Below are 22,617 nucleotides of genomic sequence, written 5' to 3'. Positions count from 1 at the left end.
AAATAATGCAGCCAAAATTGTATTTTAAAGAAACCAAAGCCACAATTATAGTAGGAGAACTTGACAGTCTACTTATTGCTGGGTGTGAATTTTAATGTAAGATTATATATTTCATGTTGTGTGATATTTTGGATTATTTTAAATTTTGTGTTATGATTATAATTCAAATACAAAAGGAATTAAATAATTACAGTGGACAAAGGACTTTGTTTTGCACACATTTTAAAGCAAGTGTTGTATTTCTAAATTTTATCTTTGATACCTTTGACCAAGAGCAAATTTGGAACTTGAGCAGCTGTAAGAGAGGACATGGAAATTTTAAATACCAAGAAGAGGCATAAGAATCTTAGCAGTAAATGTAACAGCTCTTATTTTCTTATGCCATGAGCAATGAAAGAGTAAATGCTGCTATAAGTTTTTCCACTGGGTTTTTAGAAATAACCTCTCATTGGTCATGTTATACTTCTGAGAGCTGTTGTCTGAAGTTTTTCCGCTTAAACTAAATTTCATTGGCTTGGGTACAAATCTTCAGGATTAAGAGTTGCAAGCAAATAGTGGGGGGGGGAAAGTGAAAGCCTTTAGCTAGAAAGTGGATTCTTGGAAGGAGGATGAGCTAGTGACAAGTAATCATGCAATACAGAGCCTTGATTGTGCCTTCTGATCCCGTGTCAGGCTCATAAGGCTGAATTTGGTCATTTGAGCCTGTAATGTGACGAGTGAAGGGGAGGAATGAAGGCATAAATTAAGGAGGGCATAATTTGACCAAATGAAGCAAAACCAAAATACAGTAATTGAATTAACTAAAGAGACTATTTTCATTGGATTAATTCTGTAATTGCCATGTTGCTGTGTCCCTGGCACTGCCAGATAGCTGTAGAAATGCCCTGTACACCCTGAATACCAGCTTGCAAATTACACTGCACCTACCTGTGAGGAGGCAAGTGTTTTGACTTTTGAAAGGCAACATCTGCACTCAATAATAAGGCTTTCTGGGAAGCCACCACGTATGAAAACTTCTGAAAATTAAAGCTAGCACAGTGTAAGTATTGAAAATTAATTTTATGTTCTTTCTAACTGGTTAAACCAATTACTCTCATGTGTTTATAAGCACAGATATGATCTCATCTATCTAAACCTCTCAAATTCCCTCGTATCTTTAACATAGTTTCAAAGTGTCATAGTACCAACAAGGACATAACTTTGAAATTTTCTTGATTCCTTAAAGTACTGGGGCGGGGGTGGGGAGGAGAAGACGAGAAGTATATTTTACAGTTTCTTTGCTGGAGCAGATTTAGATAATAATTGTATTTCACCATTACTATACCTTTTGTTTCTACATTATTAACATATTACCTTCTTCTTTCTGTGAGAAGAATTGCTTTTTGAGACTGTTGTAGGTTGATTGTGGGTTGGTTTTTAGATGCCGAGGTACAATACTTGAAATTCATTAAATAGATTTTTTTTTTTACCTTTTTACATGCAATATTGATTTGCCCTGTTGTAACTTTCAAAATGAAGAGCTTAATAGAAATTTACAGAATTACGGCTTTTCATCTGATGTGTTTTTTAATGGCTGGATTAGAATAGCAGATGCCAAGTAATTTCTGACATAGTTCTTTCACAAACTGGGCCAAAAAAGCCCCCCACACCCAAAAAGCCTTTTTGGCTTTCTTCTTGTGCTGTATGATGCCAAAGGGAAGAAAAATATATTCTGAATTTATGTAGATTTTGAATTACTTTTTACAGTGTTGACAAGATTACCTTTTACCTTTACATGAAGTGTTTGTAGTTACAAATATTTATAGCAACAGCAGCACTCAGATTGAAATAAAATTGTCTGCTTTCATCTGGGAGTTTTCCTATTTGGTTAGGATTTTTTACCAGAGGTAATTCTAGTATGGTAAAACTTTATTTGGTGCAGTACCTATGAAATAGAACTTCACTGCCAATAAGATAAAGGCTGTGATAAATTATAATTGTATGTTTTCAAATAGTTGATGTAAAACACCAGTAGCGATGTTTCTGCAGTATTTTTGCTACCGGAAGCTAAAATTGGAGAGAAGAACTTTCTCGCTGTTACTGAGGGAGGAGGGATTGGTGGTTGTTTTGGTTTTCAAGGAGTCTTACTAGAACCTCCTGTTATCCAGTTTTGTATATGGAAATCAATTGCCATTCCAAAGATAACTTAATTGCATATAGTTGTATTCTTAAAAAAACAAATTCAACGATGTGCTGCCATCAAGATTACTCGTCTCTACACAGGGACACATAGCAGTTGCTGTTCACTAAGGTATTTCTGGAAATCCTAAAGCTGAATTAACATTAGCTATGCGTCCCAATTATTTTCCCTGAAATGAAAAGTGATTTGGTTCATTTTCTGAAATGTTGTGGCAAAAGTTGTGTAGGTCGGTTTGTAATAAAGAGAGGGGAAGCTGCCATAGACAGTTCACGGTGTTTCCTTTGGTTGGCCTTTTGGCCTCAGGAGTAGACCACAGCAGCCTTTTTCTGTCTGAAGGGTTCACTTTGAGAGATTTGAAAACTCCAGGCATCTGTTGTGTCAGAGTGCCTGCCCCGAGTGAGGTGAACAGGCTTCAGGAAAGCTTGCGTTCTGGGTGGTGGGGTTGTGCCCAGCTACAGCAATGCTCTGTCACTTCTCTGGGCATTGCTTGAGCTCTGCTGCCAGTCACCTGGTATGTTGCTCTGCTAGCTGTCATTATTACCCTGTTTTTCCATCCTTCGCCTTTTGATTGGTTTGTCTGACTTCGAGTAATCTGAGGAGGACAGTGATAATGATGGCGATGTAACTGCCCCAAAAGAGACGGTAAGAGTGTCCTGTTAGGAGCATTCTGTCAAGTGTTCAGTCTTGCAGATGGAGCAGCTGAATTTGGTTGGTGATAAAGCAGTATTTCTTGTAAGAATGCAGAGTGAGTGCATGCACACTGGTGAAATACCCAGAGACCACATGTGATGTGGATGGTGTTTTAAAGACAGCTTAAAAGCCATCACATCTGTCAGGTAATGATCACGTTGTATGTGTGACCTGTCTGTATTAAACCAGCATGTATTTCTTAGGTCCCAGCTTGTGTCCCCTCTGTGGTGTCAATTCTTCTGGGGGGAAAGTACTTTGTGCCCACGGAATCACTAACCATTGCACTCTTCAGAAACACATCCGTGGTGAATAGCAGAGTATGGCTGTTGTTAAGCAGGACAGGTGTGATCAAAGGAGGTTTGAACTGTTGGTGTGAAATTGGGCAGGGGATAAACTTGTAGTTACTAATCAGCCCTTCCAAAAAAATTGACCTTGATTCCAGTAGTCAGGCCATTCTGTAAAAACTTCCAGATACCTTTTTGATTCAGATTTCTTGATCCCAATAAGTAACCTGTGAGACCATTATCTCGATGTCAGGTGGTAAGTACCACACGTGTGATTTCTCTTCTTGATTTGGCAAGAGCTTGTTTGTGGTTTTCTTAAAACAAGTGGTGGTTTTGTTCCTCTCTGCTTTAATTCAGTGACTTGATAGCTTTTTGTTTCATTATGGGGTTCTCCATGTGTGTATGTTTGGCAGTAAGAGGTTTGGTTTTACTTGTGATAACTTGGCAGATCTTTTTTATTATTACTTTAAGGAAGGGTTTCTTAACCTGTTTGTCATGTTAACTTGCTAATTTCTGCATCATCTTTGCTTTGTGACTGCATGAAGAGACATGAGATTCAGACTTCTCATGCCTTTTGTATGTGTGTTATGTCTTAGTTGGTTCTCCAACAGAAGAATTCTGATCTGGGGCATGCTGGAGGCCTTGTGTTACCTACAAGGAGAATTACCAAAATCATTTTGTACACAGTAATGTGTATGCAGTAATACTTGTGTGCAGGACAAGGCAGTTGCACAGGAAGGGTTATTGTATCTGCAGTGGTAGAAGTAGCATTCATCATGCGTTTGCTGAGGTTTGAGATGTTTTGGTCTAATCTGTTCCCACAGTTGCACATTTTTCTGGCTAAGTCAGCTGGTCCTAGCCTCCCTTACTGTAAATTTAAACCTTTTGGGAACAAAAGGGAAGCTCCTGCCCAGACCATGAACAGAGGAAGCTTTCTGTGCAGTTCAGAGAATTTTATTTCTCTGCTGAAGGATCAGCTTCTGAGAATATGGATGTGATTGATGGGCCAAGAGAAACATGGAAGATTTTGTTGGCCTGACCTTAGTCTGTAGTTCTCCAGTTCTCCTTTCTGTCCGCTTCTCAGGTTCCAAGAATATTAAGGAATTCATTCAAGTCATTGACTATGACTTTTATTAGGAAGACAGAATACTTAGAGTACCCTGCAGAGCCTCCTCGTTGAGGCAAGGTTGATTTTCTGTCTTGGATTTTCACTCAGATTATTAGTTGTTACTAAATGGAATAATATTGTCAGGTGTTCTGTCAGATAAATAGGCTTCTAAAATATAACTGCGTAGTAACAAATGTGTTCTGGTGTTTTGATGTTCTGTAGTAACTGCCTAATTGCTATATCAACTTTTAACTAAATGTGTTGAGAAATGTAAACTAGATTTTGTATACAAACAGCATCTGATAGCTGTTGATTGGGTACTGGATATTAGGAGTTCCACGATTCTTTACTAGCCAGCTGATCAAATCTTTTGATGCTTTTCCTGTTTGTCTTATGAAAAGGTGAATGTCTGTGGAACAAGCTTGCCTAAATATGTTATCCAGTACAATCGGTTAATATAGTCGTAAAGACCTTGATTCTAACCTAAAAGCAAATATTTTTTACACTATTTTAACACAGATATGTAGAGTAAGATGAAAATGCTACCTAGAAACAGGGGTAAATACTGTGATAGAACCTGTTATTAAATATAACAACCTCATAAATTTATATGCAAAGGCAACTTACCACAAAGACTCTTCAAGATGCATTTCTTTGATGGAGAGATAAGTAACTGAAATATGAAAAAGAAATTGTGGTCTTCAGGAATGTTGTTATATTAATTCTTTGATATTGTGGAAAAATGCAATATTCTCTCTGTGGTGAGCTTGCAGATGTAGGCATGTTATCTGATATCTGCCTGCAACTAATGTTATATAAGTATTTGAAGGTTAGTGGAGAGAACAGGGTTTGGGGGAGATAGGGCAGGGAGGGCTCGAGATGAGGTTGTCATTTGGAAATTATAAGAAACAATAATACAACTTTGGTTGTCCTCATATAATGCAATTGGTGGGGCAGGGATTAAAGGTTTTTTTCCTACCCCTAACTTGAATTTTTAATATTAAAAAAACAAAATATAAGTCTTGCAAAAATCAATTTTTTTCTTGGACAAAGTGGTTAACTGCAGAATTAGTAACTCTGTGATTAAAAACATAGCAAGCAAAGGAAACCATGTTTAAAGAAGGGGGAGGAAGCAGTCTTTAATGAGACTTGAAGATTCCTTTCTCTCATTCACTTCATTAAAAATTTGAAGAAAAAATTGCAGAAGAATAAAAGTCTTGTAAAAGATTTAGGCTCTCAAGTTGTTTCACTGAGGGGCTGGAAGAATTCCCAACTTATGTCAGATACAGGTCTTCTGAGAAGGAGGAAGAACAGCCCGTTGTTTGTTCCCAGCATAAAAAGTAACAATTTTAAAAGTAGTTTTTAAAGATTTCTCTATAAAAAGAAAGTTTATAAAAAGGTGCAGACTGTTTCTTCCCTGTCCCAACCCTAGAAGTAAAACTTGTTTTTCTGAAGTTCTTCATTTAATCTTCCAGGGGCACGCTGCGGTGCACTTATTTCCATACCGTTTATCATTATTTCATAGCCATGTTATAGGGCATAATTTGTATTTTTTAAAACCTTTTGCTTTTTTTTGTTTTAAATCTTGAACTACGTGACAATGAAACTACAATGAGTAAGTGATCAGATATTCAAAGTGCGTCTTTCACAGGTGAGCCATATCTGCCACAGACAGAAGGGTCTTCTGTTTGAAAGGATATTGAGCTCAGGCTGTCTGGATGCTTTCCTCATTACACCTTATTACCAGAAATTATTTGCACTTCCTGCTGGATCATGAATGCAAAAAATCCTGAAAAAAGTCAAGCAAGATTCAGTCTTGCCAAGTGTATTACTCTGGCACCAGTAATTGGTTTCTCCACTGATGGGTTGTGTGTTCAAACCAGCAGCACTCTTGCAGTGTCTTAAGTCAAAATGTAAGTCTAAGGTCTTTACAAAGACAGGTAGGGTACAAGTTAGTCTACTATCAGCTATTTAGTTGAAGTATACACAACACATAAATGTCTTCCAGGCTGGCCTGCAGTACAGGGTGGAGGACTTTCATGTTTGGGCAGGCCTCTCATGGAGTAATTTATGATTTCAAACAATAATCTTGTCCAAGGCAGCATCAGCTCTGTTGTCTGATGTCCTTTCCGACACGTTTGTCTGACCTATTCATAAAGACTTCAGAGACTCTTCAGGCAGTCTGCTTCCCTTTTCTGAGGGTTAGGACTAACTGCCATGCCTTAAAATATTTCTGTAATCTGCTCTGTGAGGTTGTGTTTAGCAGCAGTATAATATCCTTCTGATCAGTTTGATGTTGGAGTCCTCTTAAAGCAACTTCTGCACGGTCTCAGCTGTGTGTTTTCCTCATCTGAAAACACCTTTCCTGGGAATGAAGGACAGGGTAGACCGTTTTCTTTGGCCTCTGTAGACTCTTCCTGTTGTCTGTGTCGTGTTACTAAAATTGATTATTTTAGTATTTGTTTTGGCTTGGATGGCAGAAGAAATTCAGACCACTGAAGCTGTGACAAACAGTACTCTACAAAGAAAAAGTAATTTTTACCTTAAGTTTGTTTCCAGGATGGTTTGTTTTGTTTTGTTGGGGTTTTGGTGTGTTTTTTTTTATCATTCACTCTTTTCTCACTCTGTGTAAATGGAAGCACGTATGAAGCCAAACCTTACCTGTGATACAGGGAAGACTTGAAAATTATCTCCAAACTATACATGTCTTTGCTACTAGCCTCGAGAATAGTATTCCATGGGTAGTCTTTGATTTGACTGTCTCTGCTTGGCTGAGAAAGTGAAATTAAGACTCTGTCCAGGTTAAAGCTTGCTGATCCAGAATTTAGGTGGCCTCTTAGCTCCTCTTGTAAAGCACCCTTAACATCTGAAGTTTAGCCTGCGTTACAGCTTCAGAGTCGGGTGATTGCCTTGCTCTTCTCCTTTGCTTAAGTAGGAGTGTTATCACTCATCTTGTATTGCAAGTCAGAGAGATGAATTGTGCAGACAGATGGCCTGAAACAGACAGGTTATTACAATGATAGTCCTTCTATATGTAGTGCATATGGATTCTGTGAGCTGCCGTTCTCTCCTGCTATTTTCATGTCCTTTGCCACCTGGATTCTCAGTTGACTGAGGCACAACTAGGCATGCACAAAGGTTTTTTTTCTTCTTTCTTGACATATGCAAACCCCACCTCAGTTACAGAAGAACAGACACTTCTGAAAGAAATCTTGATTTGTTGTGTGTGGGCATGTATGCACCCCAGAAAAGGAATTAATGTAGCCAGTATATTTAAAGTTGAGCAAGTAATTGTTTACTCTTGGGCTTGACTTGGCATGATTTGTAATGGTACAACATGGTGTTCTACCAAGCTCCCTTATATTGCCCACATTCTTAGTGCTTTTTTAAAATTATTTGGTTTCTTCTTTTAAATAATTGTTTAAAATAGTACTTTATGTTTTAGAGGTTGTAAAAAGACCTTTGAAAATGTGGACTCAGGTTGCATCAATACAGGAAGGACTGTCTCTAATTTGAGACAGACTAAAAAAAGTATTGAGATGCGTCAAATTCCTGTTCAAGTTAACAATAGTAGCTCAGTTATCTAATCAAGATATCTGTGAACGTTAGTCTTCATACCTATTTCACCCTTCTCTGAAAAAGAGGAAGTAGGGAATTGATCTCACATCCTACAAGCTGTTCAGACTATTCACTTTTGCACTGTTTGTGTCAACTAAGGAAAGATATTGCTGCTTCGCGTCCTTTCAGGCCAGTGTTTAAATTCCATTCTGGAAACTATACTAAAAAACCTAGTGGAAGGCAGCAAGGTATTCAGCTTTCCTGTAGAGTCACCTGTACACCTGCAGAAACCCTGTTTAGAACTGTGTGTGCAGTCAGAGACTGATTTTTTAGCTCTGATGTTTAAGGTTTGTAGAGAGGTGTTTGGGGATTTTGCTTTTAATTTGCACACCTGGGTAGATTCTAAAGCTCATAGCTTTCACTGAGTTGACTAGTGAAGACTATGTCTCATTCTCTTGGAGTTACTCATTTATTCAGGCTTAATGATCCTAATGAAGCATTTGCTTAATAAGTATGTTATTTAAAATTTATCAGATGTTTACACATTCACAAATGGCTTTTGTGTTTAATTTCCTAGCTACCTTTTTCTTTAAAAACATGAATGAAAGTAAAGCAAGCTAGCAGACCGTGGCTTTGTAAGACCTCTGCAAAGATACATGTGCAGAAGGCTTACAGTGTCTGCTTTTAGGCTGCCTTTGGGAAATCAAATCTTAGAAGGCAGAGTTGTAAACTGAGGTTCCATACATGTCAAGTTGGGCGTTTGATTGCTCCCTGGAGACACCTAAATTAGATGTCTGAAATGGTCCCCATGAGCACCCCCGGCTGTGTCCCTGTTCTGTGCCTGCCAGCCTTTCAGTGCAAGGCATCAGATATTTCCTCATGGTGGTATGACAAAGGATCATGTTCCTGCCAAGTTCCATTAGAATAGAACAAACTGAGGAAACTAAGTAAAGCATTTAACTTTAAACTTTCTGAAAACAAGTAAATTTATATATTTTTTAAAAACTATAAATTTTAATACTCATGGGTACAAATGTTGTTGACTAGTGTTCTTGTAGGTATTCTATTTCTTAGCAGTAGATTACTTTGTCCTTTAGATATTGCTTGGTTGTTTTCTGCTGGAAACCCTTGTATATCCTGTAGAAATCCACAGACTTTTATTGTTAATATGTTGTGAAACTTACTCCTGTTTTCAAGCTCGTACAAAGTCCTAACAAAGTGATGAATGTTTTAACTGTGAAGCACAGCTATTTGTGGTGTGAATCCCAGACTATGTTCTTTTTTGCACTGTATTTCCAACTGCAAACCAAAATATGGCTACAGACAATGCAGAAGAGTCTTTTCTGTGTCTTAAAACACAAATAAAAACCTGTGAAGTTTCCTTTGTTGTGGAACAGAACAGCTGTGTACTTTGCGGTTTGTCAGATGTGTCTGATGTTCCAGTCCAATTTCAAGCTGAGCAATGTGCAGTACTTTCTGAAAAGAATGGCCATGTGAAATGGCAGGAACATGATGGTAAAATACACATTATGTCTGTTTCAGTCTGTATGCAAGTAGTGACAGGTGCTCAATGGTTGTCAGCATCCTTGTCAGCACGGAGACTCCTTTGACATTAAAGTCACCAGCTCGCTCCTGATGCTGCACAGCTCTATTGGCAGTTCCATCAGGCTGCAGCCCATCAGCGAATGTCAGAGCCTCCGCTCTTCTGCTGCTGTGTCGCTGGCCCTCTGTGTTTTCGTGCTGGCCTTGCCAGTTGTTCGAACTTGCCATACTTCTTCAGCAGCTTTCCTGTGGGAAATGAGCGGATAGGTCATGGGTGTGTAGGTATCTTCAGGGCAATGCAAAACCACATCCAAAGCGACTTGCATAAAGGTTTGTAACGATTACCGTTGCTTTGAGCCGATCAATGGGTAGAGTACCGAGGGACTCATTAGGTGGCATTTGTGGTGTCTGTAACAGAGTTTTGAGCTGTATTTCAGGAAATGTGGTGACAGCCTTTAATGTCTAATTGACCTCTTCTCTTTGTTTCACTTTCCGTATTTCCTTCTGATCTGTTCCCCCGTGGCAGCAAACAGCCCTGCTCAGTATTCTGAATTTCTGCTCGGAGCTGCAGCACCTCAGCCTGGGCAGCTGCGTCATGGTGAGTACTTACAGTACGTGGGAGGGGTTGGGTGTGTGGGTGCGTGCACGTGTGCGTGCTTGCTTTGGAACTAGACCTAGGTTTATGTTTCACAAAGACATGTTAAATGCTAGGTTGGTATACTATACTCTCTTGAAAGGTCTGGGAGGAATGCAGCTTAGTCATGTACTTAAGGGTTGCATGCTAGTTTAGTAAGCCTAAACAGCTTGTAGGCTTTCTCATAGTTCTTCAACCTGTTCCTAATTTTTGGGGCATTCTTTATATGCATAATCACTTTTTCTTTCCAAAACTAATAATCAAGACTTACTTATTTTTATTCAGACTAAATCATCACTCCTAGCAGAGTAAAGCTTGTGTCTGACCCTACAGTAATAACCAAAAGATAAATATTTTCAGCAAAAGCCGTTTGAGTCATGGACTTGCTGAGCACACACTTGGATTTAAAGAAAGAGAGTACAGGGATAGCAGTTCCTGCAGGGAACTCATCTGAGCTGTGTGGCATGTGCATGCCAGAGCTGTAGGTAGCGGGGTTCTGGCTGCTGCTGTCCCTGGTGGTAGACAGATAACTCATTGGGAAGACTTAGCTGACACTACTTGTAGTTCAAGAAGCAAGCAATGAAGTAGAATGGGCTCAGCCTTTCTTGCTTTGATTCATGGGCAGAATAGGAACGCAGTGTGAGTACATTTGTCCAGCAGTCCTTGTCTTTCTGTGGTTTTATGGATTTCATTCATAGTGGGACCCTGTTTCAGTCCCTTTGACTTGTCCAAGGTCACTAATAAGACTTTCATAAGGAAACGCAGCAACTGATCAACCTAGAATGGAAATAAATGGAAATAAGCACATTCTTCAGTCTGCATGTGCTTGTGGTTGCAGTGCCTATGGTCATAAGAACAGTTTAATCATCCTTTAAAGGAAAAACAACTGTGCAAAAAAAAAGGGCTTTTCAAAGAAAATAAACTTTTCACTGCACTTTCACTGATCCTTAGTTTTAAGTGTGTTTAAAAGTACCTAACTCTGAGTGTTGATAGGAAATTTATTTTATTTTTTGTCTTTTGTAAAAGTAGACCTCACTGTATACTCTACAATGAATAATTTTCAGAGCTCTTTAGAAATGACAAATGCTTAAGACAGATCTGTAGGTGTGTTAGCAAGCAAATCTTGAAACACCTATGTGTGTCTGGAAAGATGGTGTACATGACAAAGTGTTTGCTTTCCTTGCAGATTGAAGACTATGATCTCATAGCAAGCATGATGGGAGCAAAATGCAAGAAGCTTCGCAGTCTGGATTTGTGGAGATGTAAAAACATAACTGAAAGTGGAATAGCAGAATTGGCTTCAGGCTGCCAGCTTTTGGAAGAACTTGATCTTGGCTGGTGCCCTACGTTACAGAGCAGCACAGGCTGTTTCACGAACCTTGCACGTAAACTCCCGAACTTGCAAAAGCTCTTTCTTACGGCCAACAGGTCGGTGTGTGATACAGACATTGAGGAGCTTGCTACTAATTGTACGCGTTTACGGCAGCTGGATATATTGGGTAAGAAAATGTAGGAGTAATGGTATTTGTCTTACTGTGTCTCAAAAGCATTGCAGTTAAAAAGGAGTCCTTAAGACAAAACTGTCTTCCAGACATATTTTTAAATATATATTTATTAAAATTGTGGTTAAGCATATGAAAAAAATGGAGGGAAGTTTTACTCACTGCAGTGTGTTCCTGACTCAGAATCCAGTGGATTTATAGCAATCATGTAGTTTGACTGCTTAGAATGTATTACTTAAACTGAGATTTTAAGTGCAAGATTTTTGCAAAACTTTGTTTCATGACCATTAGTTTTTTAACCGAAATCTTTCCGTTTTGACTATCAGAAGATCCAATTTCTTATCCTTCTTTCTGCTTTTGTTGTTTTATTTCTGTGACGTGTTACAAAGTATATTTATAGTGCAAGTCTGTGATCAGTAAACAGATTTCTGCTTTTGTGCAATACAGATACACCAAGCAATATTTAGTTTCTTTGTTACTTTTACCAGGAAGTGAATTTGACTCATTAAAGAGGAAAAGGTAATTAACAGCAAAACTTAAAATGGACTTTCTACTAAGGAGGGAAGGAAGTGATGAGGACCAAAAAGCATAGCAAATCTTAAGTTTATAATCCTCTGCAGCTTCTATAGTGAAAAATATTTTTAGAAATCAAAAGTGAATATACTTTGTACTCTTGAGTAAGGACTTTGAGAAACGTAGTTTTACATGATACTGTGCTTATTCTTTTTATGGTGGAATATGAGGTTTTCTTGTTAAAATAATGTAGGACAGCAGGGATATTTGTGACATCAGTGTGGGAGAAATTTCTTCATGCTTTCACTGGCTTATTTTCACAGGGTCAGCTGGAAAAGGAAGATTTAAATGAAAGGGAATAAAGTAGCTGCACTGTGTATTTTTAATATTTAATAATCTTAATGAAAGTATTACATTTAGGTTGAGAGAGATGCTGAAAAGAACTGAGAGCCCTCAACTCGAATAATGTTCCAAGCAAGTTTAAGGCTATCAGCATTTGTCAGTACAAAAAAGTTACCATATGTCTTCAGATTGTCACTCCTAGTATAGCTGGTACACTCTTCTGTCATGAAATACGGTTTTACTCATCTCTGACTGAGCAAGTTGCCTTCTGACCAATATGGGAGAGGAGAATGGACAGATAAAAACTTAACTCCACCTAGTACAAATTGTAGAGGCGTGATGTATATGTCCGCAGGAGGTAGTGTATTTTGCATATCCCTAAGGGAATCTCTTTTGTAGATAGATTACAAGGGCACATTTCCCTATTCAGAGATGAAAAATTTCCAAATGGCATAATGAATGAAGTCTTTCATAAACACGTACTCCTGTCAGTTCTCCTGATCACCCACTTCCATGCATTTCTATTACAATGGCGTTATGTCTGCCCACAGAGTGGTCTGACCTTTTCACTACACCAGAGGCTGCTCAATGAATAGTTGGGATGTGTTAAGCCTACGAATAGTCTGCTACTTCTGTTGCTTCTCTGCTGGCAGTGAAGAGTTGTTGCTACACTTCTCTAGCATTTGAATTCACGTTTGAATTCAGTTTGACACCTTATTGATGTTTTTGTGGAACATGGAAAAGGAGTTTGTTCTGTTCCCTGGTGTGATGGGTTTACCCTTGGCTGGGAGCTAACCCCACACAGCTGCTTGCTCACTGCCCCCCGTCCTGGGGATGAGGGAGAGAATGAAGGGGGTAAAGGGGAAAAAAAAAGGACTCATGGGTTGAGATAAGAACAATTTAATAACTGAACTACAGTAATATTAAAAATAATATATACAAATGAGTGATACACAGTGATACTGCTCACCACCCGATGACCAAGGCTCAGCCCATTCCTGGCTAATGATCCCAGAGCAGGGAGAGTCCTGAAACCACACTCCTGGAGCAGAGATAAGAGCCCGAGCATCCCAGACTGAGAGCTGACCAAGGGAGGGAGACAACCCAGCAAGAGGGACCACCCCGAGAGAGCTGACCTAGAAAGAGAGATGACCCAGAGGCAAAAGGGATCTGGAAAAAAAAGGGATGAGCTTCCGGAGGGCCCTCACCTATATACTGGGCATGACGTGTGTGTTATGGAATAGACTGTTGACCACTTTGGGTCTCAGTCCCAAACTTAAGATCAAATCCTGGGCTAGTAACTGGGGCTGTGCTCCCTCGCAGCTTCTCCTGCACCTGCAAACAGCAGAGAAGCTGAAATGTCCTTGCATATCCAGGCAACAACTATAAACATCACTGTTTTCAGCTTTCTTAGCACAAGTCCAAAACACAGCCTCTTACTAGCTATTATGAATAAGGTTAACTCTGTCTCAGCTGAACCCAGGACACCTGGGCACTTACCAGTATCCCTGAGTCAAGTGGATTTGTAGTCAACCTTTCCCAGTGAGACTGCATGGTGAGTTCAGATAGGTGCTCTCTGGAGGATATCCAGTTGAATTATCTGCAAGATGTTAGCAAAAACCTTAATATCCAACTTCCAGACCTTGCTTTCTTCCTTCAGAGGAATACTTAGTAAGGGTGAAAAAAAGTTCTTGTGCTGTAAATAAGTCAGTACAAGGTGATACAATATATGTGAAGGAGTTACCCAGCTTTTTTGGCAACAGCAAGGGAACTGTGTTCATTTCTTTGTCTGACTGTGGGAACCATTACAGTCAGTGATTAAATGAAAGAGTTGTCAAGTAGAACCACATCGGGTCATCTGAAGGTAGAGTTGGCAGGTGTTCCCGTGTGAGTGCAGAAGTCTCTGTTGTCTGAACTGAAGAGCTAGTCTCTTACAGAGCAGGAGTACCGAGAAAGCCATAAATCTCTGTATGTGCTTTAACTTTTGGCAGGTGGTGTAGGGTCATCCTGTTACTATAAGCTACATAAATGCTTAATATGTTTTTGTCCTCTTGAAGAAGTGTGACAACAGGTCTGAAGCTGTTAGAAGCCTGAGGTCAGTGCTCAGCTTTGCAAGAGTAACCTTGAACAGTGGGTCTTCTCTGTGATGTGAATGAATGAGAGGTGTTCTCATTATATCCTTTGTCATCTCCCAAGTACAGAAATGTCTGTCTTGTTCATGTATTGTGAAGGGTATAGGAGGATTGCTGATAGGTTAGCAGTGCGTGCTGTAAGAGAACTTCTTTTGCTTCAACAAAGCTGTGTAAAAGCCTGAGGTTTTTTGCTGTATACAGGCACTTACCTAAGTAGGGATCAGAATGTCTTACCTTGCACTGTAGTCACCAGTGTTTACAATAATATGCTGGTTTCTCTGCAGTTGTTAGAACTTACGAACTTGTCAGGGAAAACTTCTTGTTTCAGTTACAGATTATTTATCACCACGGTAGCTTCAGGACTGGAGCACTCTAAGCCTCTGAAAGAAATCTTGTTGAACTGTGTGTCGTTCGCTTAAGTGTTACGAAATGAATGTTATATATACCCTGGATGCTGTTTTCAGGTGGTAGGTCCTGTGGCTTGCTACCCATCTGTCCTTTGCTTAGCCTCTCCATTATTGTTTGGCAGCTCCCATGTTACAGAATCAGAGGACTCTGAAGAAGATGAAAAATGCGGGTTTTCAAGGGCTCCATAAACTTATTGGCCCCTGTAGAGCATTGTTGGATGAGTGGCTCTGTTTGTGGTGTGTGAAACATACTTCAGAACGCTAATTTCTGTTAAAAAAAAAAAAAGTTAATCATAGGTTGAATCCATATCTGCTGCATTATAACAATTTGAAGAGAAAACATGACGTAAGTGTGTCACTGAGCATGAGGGTGTGCTTCTTGAAGTTTTTGTTCTGAGTTTTCTTTTACCCATGACATACTGAGCTGCCTGCTTACAAGTATCACTTACTTCTGTGTCCACATCTTTTCCACTGACTGACATGGCCCGTTTCCGCCCTGCAGTAGAACGATCCAGCTGTGATCATCTGACAGTTTTGTAGCGGTGCAGTGCATCATCCAGTGCTATCAAAAGTTAAATGGACACCTCTAGACCTGTAGTTAAAAACTAGTCTTCAAACTGTGATCAGTGTTGAGCAATGTGACGAGTTAGATGACAACCTGAATTGGCAGTGCCAAAAGCTTTTCTTGTACATCATATCAGCTGCTTAGCTCTGTTGCTGTGGGGCTGCCAGCTGCTGTCAAGGATGAAGAATAAGTCGTCTTAACCTTGCTCCCCAAAAGTCCGGACTGCCTCTGTCCTGCACAGAAGGAGTAATGAAAAGTAGACACCCTTGTTACAGTAAAATTCATGTGTTCCTATCTACATACCAACACCTCCCACACCTTCCTGAGCAACGCAAAACCCAGCTGCCCCCTTGCCAGCTGTCAAAATTTTCAGTTTTATCTTGAGAGCATCAACACACAGTTAGTCAATTCAAACATGGAAATATGTAGCATGTTAACGTTTTGAATTTGAGCTGTGTGCAATAGGTTGAATAAAATGTAAAGAATAAAAGGCTAATCTGGCTGGTCTATGGGAAGGAAAGGAAAAGTAAGAATGTTTTTTGAGAATAGTGCTAGTTCTTTTCAGGACCTCTACTCTTAAATTTTATTTGGTGCGTAGTAGTATCCCTGGCCCTAGAAATTTGGGCTCCGGCAATTTTTGTAGCCATCATACACAGGTCTCCTGAACAGCTCTAGAATTTGAAGACTTGGATATGTGGTAGATAGAAATGAAATAATTTACAGCTAATAAACATAATTGTTCTAGCAAATAAATCATTAGTCAGAAGTGTCTTTTACAAAGGTGGTGCCAGATAATTTTTCCAGAGGATAAACTGAACAACAAAATTAAATAGCAAATTTTAATATACCTGTTATGTGTTTATTTTAAGAAATGGCCAATTAGTCCATGTGTGAAAAGTTGTAATAAATAACAAAAATCCAAAAGCCTTCAAACTCTAGAAAAATGCACTATATGGGTAACTAGCAGGATACATGGTCTTTCAAAAGCAAATAAAAATGTGTTATATTACACTTCTGAAATGCTTTTGAATGTGCTTTTAAGAAAGATACATCACTATTTTACATTGTATAAATAAAAGCGAGACTGTGGATGATATTTGCTTAGCCCATGGTATGATTGGCCAAACCCCAGCCAGACTGATGGCCTTTTTGGCTTTTAGAAAAAATGTATTTCCTAACATAAAATTTTAAGTCTGAGGAGGAAAAAAGAAACAGGTGCAGAAAAACATGCAATTTAAGGTGGCCTGCTTAGTTACAAATCCATTAAAAATCTTAGTCTTAGATGAAATGGTAGGAGAACTGTCAAAGTTCAGGTAGGAAGGAATGAAGAACATCCTACACAAAAAAATCTGTGGCAAGGCATCTACATCTAGTATTTTTGTAGAAACACACATTTGGATCTTGAACCGTAAAAGCTGTGATGCGTAAATGAGATTGGTTTTAAATGAAGGTGCTGATGCAGTAGCAATTTTAAGGTTTGGTGGAAAAAAGATGAGTAGCATAATGTGTGTGTTGTCCCTAGAGTTTCAGATGGAATGGTAGAGTAGATCTTGATGGTAAGACAGTGGTACTGTGGTAAAGTTCATGGTCAAGCGAAGTGGATAACTAAAGTGTGTTACAGAATTTCTGTGTATGGCCACAGGGGCTGTTATATCAAGCACCAGACAAGTTGTGGTGACAGTGATCGTACAAAGATAAGGCATTTAAAAATCACAGTAATAATGACAAGCTTTGATTGCGTCCGTGTAGGTGAGGTAGAATTTGAGGACATGATAGCAGACTGTTTTTGTGTGATGTTAATTGATGCCTCAAAGCAACTGATCTAAGAGCCTACCATAGAAGAAGTGAAGACCACACTTAGATACCTCCTTCCTTATGCAGAAGAGTGCAGGAGCCTACTGAAAACAGAGACATCTTTCTGGAAATGAATCCTGTTCAGAGAAGGAAAATAGGAAAATGAACTCTGGAAAGTGAAACAAAAGCACAGTAAGGCAGTAAGAGATATTAAGGAACCATTGGCTGAAAGTAAATGCTAAAACTGTATTTCAGATGTGTTAGAAGAAGTTTACAAGAAAGTTACTGAGGTTGGTAGATACTCCAGGTGTGAAGGATCGTTCAGATAGAAGAAGGCCATTGCAGAACTGTTGCCTGTCCTTTAATGTTCATGGCAAGGGGGATCAAGCAGGCTGCTACATCAGAGCCATTCTTTCCAGGAGATTAGCCCAGAAAGCTGCCTTAAATTGGAATGCCAATACAGAGAGCTTTTGAACAAATCAATACATTGAACAATAATAAATTGTTAGGACTAAATGGTATTTATGCAGCAGTTCTAAATCAGCTTAAATACAGGGCTGTGGAAGTCTTGTTTCTGGTGTGTGATGTGTCACTTAAATCAGCTTCAGCACTAGAGGAATGAAGGGTTACAAACATGGCACATCTTCTAAAGGGCACAGGTTAGAAGGTGCAAAACAGTAAGATTGGCTTTTGCTCCGTGTAAACTGGTTGCAACCATAAGAAAGTCAGTCAGTCAGTGGACATGAAGGCCATTACAATATTATGAAGGAGAGCTGCATCCCTGTGAGGATAGTATAGTTACGCCTTTCCAGTTTTTTTTTAATTCCTTGGAGTTCTTGGTGAAGGTGAGTACTGATCCAGTCCATAGAGGATTGGATTTTCAAAAGGTTTAGCCAAGGTTGTTCTGCTTTTGTAACTTACCTGTCTTCTCTTGGATAATGAGTGTTTCAAAGACAACAGAGGATAAGAACCTATCTCTTTTCACAATGAAACTGGGTCACGACTATAGCCACCAGGGGTCTGTACTGATCTGCTTATAAGTAATGCAGGCAAAGGGGTGAATAATGCCGTACCAGAGAGTAATGCACAGGTATTCAGGGTATAAAAATCTTAAGCTGAAGAATTTCATGATGAAAAACTGCAGAATGATCTTATAATCCTTAGGAAACAGGTAATAAAGCAGGAGGAAATCTGTTCCATCAAGTGCAAAATAGCTGCAAAATAAGGCAAAATAACATTAACTAAGCCTATGAGGGGTGGCTTTATATTAGTTACTGTTTCATAGGAAAGAGATCCTGTGGGGAAGCATTATTGCCCCTTGCCATAGACAAGGTCCTGGACTAGACAGTTTTTTGGGGTGCAGTTCAGCTCAAGATAGAACTGTGTAGGTTGAAGTGTCTACCAGTGGTCATGTTGGATGTATGAACTTTTCTTAGAGCCAGGAGAGCTTGATGAGCAATTTAGCCTACTGTAAGCCTCCAGACTTGGTTCACTTGCACAGAGTAACCTGCCTGGCTTCCAGGCGTTCCAGTAAGGCATGGGTCTCCTCCTCTGGGTCCAGTGTCCTGTCTGCCAGCTCTGTGTGGGTGTTTGTAAGGAACCCCAAGGGGCACTAGGCATTTCAGGCAACTGAATCATATCACAGTGCCCAGTCGGCTGACTCATGTACTGAGCACCGTTGATGCACTGACTGGATTTCCATCAGCTATAATGGGTGTGTGGATGCATGCTTGTAAACACATTTGTGTTTAAAACTTTTGCTTCCTGACTCCATCCCGTGCTTGAGCTGAGCCTGTGTGACACTGAGGAGTTCAGCCAGTGTGGTCATGTTTTTAACAGGGGTAAACAGTGTGTTTTCTCTTACAGCTAGTGTATATATAGATATGATTGGTAGTCTTTTGAACAACTGCCCCTGTGTGTGCATAATACCCATACTTACTCTAAAGTCCTAGAAGCCTTGCTGATTTATTTGGAATTGGAGTAGCCCATAATATCTCATGTGCTGTGCCAGTCATTGCAGGCAGCAGGAGAGTCATGAGAGCATGAATGTAGCATGCTGCTGGCAAAGCCCATCATCTGGTCACTGGGAGGTCTTGTAGCTGTGGGTACTTGGGGTCAGCTTCTGTAGTTAGAAATTCCCCTTGAAGTTGTAAAGTTGCCCACAAGTAGAAAGTGGTGGAGTTACTTAAGCAGCTGTGTTAGTAAAGTACAACAGGCTCCTTAAAAGCAAAAATTCTGCACTGTCTCTGAGAAGCTTTTAATTCTAAATCTAATTGAAATAAAAATTGTATTATAGTAGCATTTTTTTAATGACATGGCATTAACAGCTTTAAAAAAAAAAAAAAAAGGCTATTCTCCATAACCTTGAAATGTGTTTTATTTCTTTTTTTGTTTTTGAACAGGGACGAGGATGGTAAGCCCTGCATCTTTAAGAAAATTGCTGGAGTCTTGTAAAGATCTTTCGTTACTCGATGTGTCCTTCTGTTCACAGATTGATAATAGAGTTGTCCTAGAACTGAATGCCAACTTTCCTAATGTGTTCATAAAAAAGAGTTTCACCCAGTGACTCACTGCATATGCTGCTGTGGAATTCACTTGACAGAGTTGTTTCCTGTGAATTTGTGCTGACTTTTTTTAAGAAGAATATAAATCCGCTATGAAATAGTGGAAATATCTACAGAAGTGGGTAAAATACATTTAAATACAGTATGCATTTCTTAGAGTTGATATTGTACCTAAGAATTGTTTTACTCTGTGTTAATTGGTGGCACTGCATGTTTTTAAATGGCAGCCATATGTGTGGCTTTAATGAGAAGAAAATGAATAAGGTCATCTTAAACATCCCTTTATAGGGTGTTGCACACAATAAACTATGTTAATATCCAGGTGAAAGCAGAAGATCAGTATTTAGCAGTAAGAAAAAGATGGGTGCTTCCTTTTCATGTATGTGTGTTTGTGTGTGTGTATATAAATGCCTACAGATGTATATACATACACAAATACTGTAGCATTCTAGTTTGGCCTGCAGCATAAGATGTTGTGATCTGGCCTATAATTAGTTGTTTGAAAACCTTTTCAAGTTTGTATAAGAAAGGATTGAAAAGACACTCTGTCGTCTTCATTTTTTTGGCAATGAATTCTATCTGATATGTTCTTCTCACTTCCTCCACCTGAAATAGATGTAGTGATGTTTTACAGTCCAGCCTAAGCGACACAACAGATAAATGCAGGAACCTTCCACCTCAACGTAGAGCGGAAACGAAGGAGAAAATTGCCAGCTGCTTCTTGGTATTGGTTATAAAGTTTGAGCCAGGTACTTAGTGTCATAACTGGTAATGTGTAGAAAACTCCAGAGCAATTTTCTTTTCAAATTTCTGTCATTGTCAAGGCTTGATTTGTGAGACATCTGGTTATCATGCAAAGTACCGTAAAAAATAGAACTTAGGATAATGCATTAGCAACTGTCCCTTCCACTGGCATCAAATCTGCTGTCAAGTGTAAAGACAAGCATTTTGTTCAGTAAAACAGCAATGAAAATACAGTGAGTTTGAAACAAGGGCAATATGATTTGGTGATTTAATAATCACCAACCCTTAGTATTGGGTTTGTTCTGGTTTGGGGTTTTTTTTTGTTTTTCCAAGCAGTGACTGCTCAAAGTAATGTTGCCCCCTCCCACTTTAATACTGTTTAGCCTCTGAAGAAGGGAAACTCTGTCGATGGACAAATTCTAGAGGTTTCCTCCATTTGCACATCCTTGCATGAAGTATTTCTCTTTTCTTGAGTACCCCTGCTAGAGTACAGATATGTACAGCTTGAGTTGGGAATTTTACCTTTTTAGCCATTGTTGATGAATATGGACCATGAAATATAGCCTGTCATTTGATATTGGCTCCACTGTTCTTGTATTGATGGCACTTATTACCTACTGGAATAAGAAGGAAAATATTTTGTCTGGCACAAGTACATTATTGTACCGAAGATCACTGGCAAAGAGTACTTCAGTTTATGCAGTAAATAACCAACTGCTACTAGAGGACTGTAATGGATCATTGAAGATTTGATGATCTCAGTGACTCCTGAATGAACGCTTTGAACTCTATGTGCTGGTGCCAATACTTTATAAACCATGTCATGAAACAGCTACAGTATATATACCTGATTTTGTAGAAGGACCTTTTTCTTCAGATTTTTAAATTTTACAGAATCTTTTGGGAATTCTAGATCCAAAGAAGGGCATGCGCAGTTGGCTTTTTGATTATTTTTTTTTCCTCCACACAGATGGCACTGTGGGATTTCCAACTAGATTATGCCATTCCATTTATTTATTTATTTTTTCAGAGAACTGGACATTGTCAGAGATCTTTAGATTGATTTACTTTTCTTTTTCTCCACACTGACAGATGTCAGCTTTGGTGTGATTCTTTGTGAGACCTCATTTCTTTCAATCAGGTTTGGGTTGATTTATTTTTCTAAGAACTTAATTCTTAACTTTTTTTTTAACTACAAGTAATATTTCATTGTAATTGAGTATTAAACATTATTATTCTAGTTACAGGAGAACACAGGTTCAGATAACGGGAGTTTACAAAGAACAATATTTCAAAACGTTGTGAAATTTCACTTCTCAGGGTGCATCTGTGTTTATCTCCTTTTTTTCTTAGAGATCTTTGTTTTTCACTGTAAATAGAATGGGATGTGGATGAAGTGATAGCTATTGTGCCTTCAAACTGGTAAACTTGGTAAATAATACAGTTTCACTTCTACAGCATCAGTGAATCAAATAAGTGTTTTTGTAATTGTATACGTGTAAAGGATTACATTCTCTATTGCTTTTTAGGTAGTATAAAGGAGTTTTGAATTGATGTTTTGTTCATACTGAAGTTTTTTTTTTTTTCTTATGTTGTGCCTTCTGTTTGAAATTGTTTCTGTCAGGAATTCTCTGCCACTTGAAAGATAAATTGAAGTCTGCTTTTTATTTGGACTATTTTAAACTTATCTGTTGGTAATACATAATTAATTTAAATAGCTGAGAAATTTTATTTCCATCTATAGTCGTAGACTTTAACCTTCAATCAGCAGGTAAGAAGCTCTTTTAGCTATGGCTTTATACCTCCAAGAAGTCTTCCAGCAAAGAGAGGATAGCCCAAACTTGACATTTCTAATATTTCCAGGATAAAGAAAACAACATGCTTTCAGACCTTCCGTATACATCACAAAGAAGCAAGAATAGATCAGTGTCTTTTTAGTTCTGTTATTTGATACTTGTATGTGTATATCTATTTATACATATATGTATGTATAAATTATTTATATTTATATATGTATAAATACGTAGACATATTTATACATATATGTATGTATAAATTA

The 22,617-nt window shown here is 38.7% G+C and overlaps 1 protein-coding gene across 1 annotated transcript in view; it reads left to right on the top strand.

The window, feature by feature from the left end:
• Positions 1–19,960, top strand: part of FBXL4 (F-box and leucine-rich repeat protein 4) — a 52,894-nt gene extending 32,934 nt beyond the window's left edge. Inside the window, exons 5-7 of the mRNA XM_010078483.1 lie at positions 9,888–9,959; positions 11,182–11,494; positions 19,653–19,960. Coding sequence (XP_010076785.1) covers positions 9,888–9,959; positions 11,182–11,494; positions 19,653–19,816 — 549 coding nt within the window. The 3' untranslated portion in view covers positions 19,817–19,960. The remainder of the gene's footprint in view (positions 1–9,887; positions 9,960–11,181; positions 11,495–19,652) is intronic.
• The last annotated feature ends 2,657 nt before the right edge of the window (positions 19,961–22,617 follow it).

The sequence above is a fragment of the Pterocles gutturalis genome, unplaced genomic scaffold (genome assembly GCF_000699245.1).
Source record: "Pterocles gutturalis isolate BGI_N339 unplaced genomic scaffold, ASM69924v1 scaffold3108, whole genome shotgun sequence".
NCBI classification, from domain to species: Eukaryota; Metazoa; Chordata; class Aves; order Pterocliformes; family Pteroclidae; genus Pterocles; species Pterocles gutturalis.
Note: the sequence above shows the minus strand (reverse complement) of the source record. Positions and strands in the feature narration are given on the sequence as shown.